The 6,823-nt window shown below is 38.6% G+C and overlaps 1 protein-coding gene across 1 annotated transcript in view; it reads right to left on the bottom strand.

The window, feature by feature from the left end:
- LOC108967780 (photoreceptor-specific nuclear receptor) overlaps positions 1 to 6,823 on the bottom strand; it is a 58,422-nt gene that overhangs the window by 49,439 nt on the left and 2,160 nt on the right. The window contains exons 2-3 of the mRNA XM_018931409.1: positions 3,161 to 3,241; positions 1 to 161 (exon numbers count right to left, since the gene is read on the bottom strand). Coding sequence (XP_018786954.1) covers positions 1 to 161; positions 3,161 to 3,241 — 242 coding nt within the window. The remainder of the gene's footprint in view (positions 162 to 3,160; positions 3,242 to 6,823) is intronic.

Raw genomic sequence — 6,823 nt, 5'->3', positions numbered from 1 at the left:
ATCTTTATTCATTGCCGATTGAAAGCATTTCGCCAGACGGCAGGCACGACACTGATTGCGATGAGTTTTGTCGACGGGGCAGCGACCCTTCAGATCACCCGTTGCTTTGCAGGTGTAGATGCGATTGCGATGAATGCTGCGCTTAAAGAAGCCCGAGCAACCTGTAAAGCGATAAACAAATTCAAATTTTGRGGTTATCATAATGGATTTCGGTTTTGTTAGGTTAAAAGAGCGATCCYTTGGCAAAGGGCAATAAGGATCTTACTGTAGCAATTTAAAAGGTTTGTCCAAAGTCTTGTTTGTGACATAAGTCAATAAGCTTAGGCAGCTGCGAATATCGATTAAATGTGATAACTACATATTGCTAAGTATTGATGGTAAAGATCTTCATAAATTGAGCAAATGTGTTGAGATTGTCAAAAATTGTTTGAGCCGGCTATTCCGGTTGRTTTCGAGTATTTAACCAGGTTTGCGAAGATATCAGTGTCGCTATGTTTCACCTTCAGTCTTTCACAATAGCTGTAAAACTGTATTTCATAAGATTATTAGACATACTGCATCTTGGTCTTGACAAGGTCCATTAAGAACTCCTATAAGTTGCAAGTTGTTCAGCTAACTGCTATAGTTTATACTCTCAGAAAGAAGGCTCTCGCAATACGGTAATGGGTAATGGATACATAAAGAAATAKTACAGCGYCGRAACGCCCAGAAGCTGAAATAATATAAAGTTATGCCACYGCRTTGACAGTTCTTGTCTGGATATAAATTCTTAGCTSTTTCRMTAAGGAATGCTTRACCGGATGGTGTTCAAACTCTTTAGCTCCTTAGGCATGCCTTCAAACTTGTTGAAGAATGCAATTTTGGTTTCGAAAGCTAAAAAATAGTCTACATTTCATCCCAATTAGAAAAAATTAATCGGACATCTTTCTCACATTTTGCAATATATGTATAATGCTCTTTAGTGTATTTGTACAAATAATTTGTATTAGATACCTAAAGAATTGTTAGCAGACGTGAGAAAGACCGAATCTTTCGATCCCTTTTGAAGCTTATTACCACAAAAAAAGTTTGTCTGAAACTTTGCTAAAGCCATCGGTGATGAGCGCTATCGGACAGACCCTAGAATGTGCTGCAATGGTAGCAGCTTTCAACAAACCATTAAGTAGTTGTTAAAGCCAGTTTTGGTCCATTGCGATACGAGCACCGGAATGGAGTTCAGTTTCCAGGTCTATAGAAGTAGTCATCCTTTATGATGCCTGTGCTTGACGCAAATTTCAACAGACTCTGTGGCCTCACTGCCTCACTATCGATACCGCCTCGAGTGTATCATACTGTACCATACATACAGTGACATGTATTCTGCGCATATTCCTATAGTATCTTCTATCGAATGGTAATAGGAATTTTGTGTACTTCCAGTTCTGCCATTTTGCATATAACTTTGGCAGTTTTGCACCCAGGTAACTCGTTCCATCTGGTTTTGATTTTCCATTTTTACCATACTTACTATCTACTAGTAACAACATTAGACTAAATAACTGTAAACTTTATTTAATTTGACATATGTGAATGAAATTATGATGGGGCCAAATGAGTTGAGGACAAGGTGAAGATCGCAAACGATGAAAAAATGGGATCTCTTAATCTTTGATTTTATTACTTTTGTACTTCAATTTGAAACTCTCAAGCTGGCATACCGTTTAAACAAATAGAAGCTCTGAAACACGACAGGATTGAGTACAGAACCTGCTGAAGCAGGAAGTAGAGTAAATACTGGGTTTGTCCGGTAAGTAATAAGTAATAAGAGCAAGTCGATTTAAAACAAGTAAGGAAGGGATAAGTTCGGGTGTCACCGAACATTTTATACTCTCGCAAGACAAGTTTCATCAAAATATCTCAATTTTTACTCAAGTTACAGCTTGCACGGACGGATAGACAGACATCCGGATTTCAACTCCACTCGTCACTCTGATCACTTTGTTGTATGTAACCATATATCTGACGATATATACCGTTATTAGCAACTTTGTTGCGAGAGTATAAAAATGATGCCCTCTGAATTGCATGAAAATATCTTAGAGATTTAACGATATTTTCGGTGAAAAATTAGGTTAGGTTAGGTTAGGCACTGAGTTYTTCGTGTTCGATATCAGGCACCTTGAAAAGTTATAGTCCGATCACGACAATTATATGGTATTTGTGTAAGGTTTTATTCCGCTACCATCATCATATACAGAGAAGACATGAGATGGAATTCAAAATAGCGTTATATTGGAAGAAGGCGTGGTTGTGACCCGATTTCACCCATATTTCGTACATATCAATATTATTCCGGTAATATTATATACCGGATTTCATTGAAATCGGTAGAGTACTTCCTGAGATATGGTTTTTGGTCCATAAGTGGGCGACGCCACGCCCATTTTCAACTTAAAAAAAAAGCCTGGATGCGGCTTCCCTCTGACATTTCTTCCGTAAGATTTAGTGTTTCTGCCGTTTTTTGATAGTCGGTTAACGCACTTTTAGTGATTTTCAACATAACCTTTGTATGGGAGATGGGCGTAGTTATTATCCGATTTCTTCCATTTTTGAACTGTATATGGAAATGAAACGACTAAAACAAACGACTCTATACAGTTTGGTTGACATAGCTATAGTAGTTTTCGAGATATGTACAAAAAAGTTAGTAGGGGGCTCACTTTTTACTCAAGTTACAGCTTGCACGGACGGATTTCAATTCTACTTGTCACCCTGATCACTTTGGTATATATAACCCTACATCTGACTCTTTTAGTTTTAGGACTTACAAACAAACGTTATGTGAACAAAACTATAATACTCTCTTTAGCAAYTTTGTTGCGAGAGTATAAATATGTATTGAATCAATCGTTATAATTCTTTAAAAACTTTGAAAATACGCTTCTTTTGCCTCGATGCATCGCTGATAGCGCAATATCCAAGCATTGATGTCGTCACGGAAGACATGCTTCGGAATAGCCGAATAGCAGTATAGCAGTATAGAACATAACGAACTCGCGTAGATCATAATGTGTCAGTCAACAAACAAAAAAGTCTATCAATTAAATGAAAATAATTCCACTCCATCTTTCTTAAAAGTTTCAAATATTTTTGTTTTTCAAAAMAACGTCGCTTCACTCACCATCACAACTGTAGATGCCATAATGTTTGCCAGAACTTCGATCGCCACACACTTTGCACGGTATGTCCAGCAGGCGATCACCTGAAAAAAAAAAATAAAATACGTTAAAAATAACACATAAAACACGTACGAAAGTAGAAAAACAAAACAAGTAAGTAAGGTAGTAAGCAAGCTAGATAGGTTTGATAAATAAATGTTTTAGACTAGGCTTAAGCGGTATTAACGACCCCTGAACCACCAGACAAAAGTTTACTTAAATAAAAAGGATATTTCAGCAATAAAACATATGAGGTGTGGGTCGCGAGTTGTATATAGGTAGGGTGTTAAAACGCGTAACAATGCACTATTGTCCTTTAAAGTACACACACGAGCACTGTAGCAGCAGTAACCGAGGCCGACTTAAGTTAAATAAACAAATGCACGACGACTTTTCCAGAGTTRTTGATACAGAATTTTTCGACGTGACTCTTCGACCGAGGCACATACATACTATATACATACATATAAGTGAAGTGAAATGAGACGGGAAGAGGGKCTTCTCTGGCATTGCTGTAGAAGWACCCAAAAGTCCACAYACGCACACCTCGACTTGCCACAAAAGACAAATGACAAAGTAAACCCTTTTTCGCACTTAATTTTTTGCACCTCATTTACTCACAAACACACACACCCTTTACCCGCTCATTCCGCCACCTCAGTGTACCGCAATTTTACAGTTAATCTCAGTCAACGGACAAGGCACGTAGCGGCACACTTTATATTTAATAGAGAAATGCTTCGATAAACAAGCGGCACTTGTCAAAACACTAACAAAAACTTAGGTTATGCAATACAAAAACAACTATAACAAGTAAGGGCTAGGAAATTAAGACACGGAGGAAGTAAGAGGAAGTGTTTGGCATRAAATGCCAGGGTGATGATGCGGTGTTGCAAGTAGTTGTGAGTGGTATGRAWGCYATAGAGGCWGGCATAGAAGTATGGKTATGTATATGTAGGTTTGTATGTATGTATCCATGCCTGTGTATTGTCATGTAATCAATTCCGTTGTAATGATTACAAAGCCCAACGCCCAGACTTTTGACATATTGCCATTGTTTGTGCATTTYTTCAGCTCATGCGTTATATTATATGCACGCATACATACACACACATACAYATGTGCCCTTAGAGCACCCTAYGGYCCCTTTGTTGTTTGTCGCTTGACGCGTGCCGCCACTTTTCACACCCTTTRTACACCAGTTGGCGTGCAATTGCAGCGCCGCCGGCTTCCTTGAGGGCTGTTCGGCCGGCAACAATGCTCTTTTATTGCCGTTTTTTTGTTGTAATTGCTTGTTGCATTCCATTTTTCGCTTTGYGCTAAGTATGTATGTGTTGTTGTTGTTGTCTGTTGTATGCGTCAATTATTATTTTAATATTTTCAAGTTTATTTTAAAATACGTTTTTGTTATTCTTTTGAGATTTTCATGCCGCATTGCGTATTCTAGTCAACTGTGCGTGATTGTGTGTGTGAGTTGTTGTTGTTTCTGGTATTTTTTGGTAAAATGCATTATTGCAGCATTCTATGGGTATTATGAAATTAACATATTCTCAGGCAATATGTGCAAAAGCCAGTTTAGTTGAATAGTGATTGTTTATTTTATTTTGAGTGTGTTCTGGGAATAAAGGATTTCTCACAGATTTCAAATTGAAAAGTTATAAAGTAAAGCTTGGTAATGGAGTTAACAAATTTAGAAATGTACGAAGCCTTAGTTAAGTAGCTTATATAGAATGCTCCACCAGTTTTTGTGACTACTCCAACCAAGTGAATGGTTAGCCTTTGTGCTACTTAAATAGCTAGGATGGATGCCTGACGACGCAGCTGAGCCTTTAAGAGGCCCATTTGTGCAACCGTCGGAACTAAAAGCCCCTTACGCTTTTATGTTCTCCCAGCATGCCTATCACAAAGTCAGATCGGTCGACTCTTGCGATATAGTGTGAACATCATTCAAAAATAATTTTCTGAAAGCACCTTAAATAATAGCATACGCGGACGAAGCAGTTATTGTGGTTAGAGAAAGGTTGCTCAAGACTATTTACAAGCCAAACAAAGGGTACATCAACGTGGTTTCCAGCTGAGCTCGTCGGAGCGGCATACCCATTAATCTAAGTAAAACTGAAAGGAAAACTAGGAGTTCGAAGACGTAGGGAAGCTGGTTATATAAAGAGATCCGAAGAAGGACTCGCAAAAATTTTCTTCTCCTTCAACTGCAGTTCTGAACGCATGGATCACCGCAATACAGAGGCCACTCGTTACGACATCTTCTCTTCTCACATACCAGCAAGCCAGATATGGATGGGAAGAAGCCGTTAAAAAAGCGGCGCCATAAGCTTTTCCACGGATGGATCGATACTAGGAGGAAATGTTGCAAGAGGAGTTTTTTGTAAGCAGCTCTCGGTCAATCTTAGCTTTATACTACCGGATCACTGTAGTGTTTTTCAGAGCGTTCCCACCACAGTCAGGTCTATGTAACCGGAACGGACCCGGATTTCTTATCCGGTCAAGAACTGTCAATTGGTATAAAGCATAAAGCTACTTCATTATCTCGTTTGGGTGACTGCTTATAACGGAGATTGAGTACTCTTTCCCCCCCTCACATAGGTATGAGACCGAGATGTATTGCCATTGGGGTGACTCCAGCTCCTGTACGACTGCGAGATCCTTCTGGGCTAGAGTAGAAAGAAGTGATGTACTGAACTACTTGTCCTGAGTAAAGYTCATCTTKCCGCAATCGAAAATRTTCTTACTGGACACTGTCCAATRGGCATTCATGCGGTAAGGCTAGAAAATCTTGTCGGACGTTGGTTGTCCAAATTGTATGGAGGAGGGTGTAATGGAAACAGCTAGGTACTTTGTCCTCCATTTGCCCAGCCTTTGCAAACTGATGCTAAAACATCTCGGAAATCTCTCCTTCGGCGTATACCAGAAAACATAGTCAAAACTCATACTAGGCGTCTCAAAAGWGGCTTAAAGCCTGACCTCAATTCAAGTAAGAACCCTCTTATGTTCGATCTCTTAACCTAACCAAAGCGAACCATTATGTTTTTCCTGAACCATTCTGTGCTCTTGATGGAGTTCATCATTCCAAAAGTTGTAGTATATGTCCCTTTTTCCGACGTCGTCAAAAAGTCCTCAACTGATAGTAGCGATTTTTTTCTTATACAAAGCCATACGTCTCCATTAAAGATGTTCTATAGTATATTCTTCTTCTTCTTCTAAGCAATTGCCATTTTTAATAGTTAATCATCAACCCTTCTTCGCTTAGGAGTGATATTGTAACAGTTTACTAAGTTTTCAGTAKTTTATTAGTACAACATAAAGTATATAATGTCGAGGCATTCCATGAACTAGCTTTTGGAAGTTAAGTGTACCTTTAAGACCTGTTGTGAGACAAATACAAAGTACATGCCAAAGTATGCGGTGTATCGATTGACGCCTGTAATTAAAATTTTTTAATAATATTTTAAATGGTATGGATTGGCCCCATAGTTGGCTTAAAACATACATCTCACATGGCAATAAAGCTAAGGCATCCAAATTTGCTGAGATAAAGTGCTTCCTTCTCTACTGAAAAATTTATGAAGTCGGTTGTTAACAATATGCATACTCCATATAACGAATTTATA

The sequence above is a fragment of the Bactrocera latifrons genome, unplaced genomic scaffold (genome assembly GCF_001853355.1).
Source record: "Bactrocera latifrons isolate USDA-ARS-PBARC rearing strain unplaced genomic scaffold, ASM185335v1 scaffold_2, whole genome shotgun sequence".
Classification (NCBI taxonomy): Eukaryota; Metazoa; Arthropoda; class Insecta; order Diptera; family Tephritidae; genus Bactrocera; species Bactrocera latifrons.
Note: the sequence above shows the minus strand (reverse complement) of the source record. Positions and strands in the feature narration are given on the sequence as shown.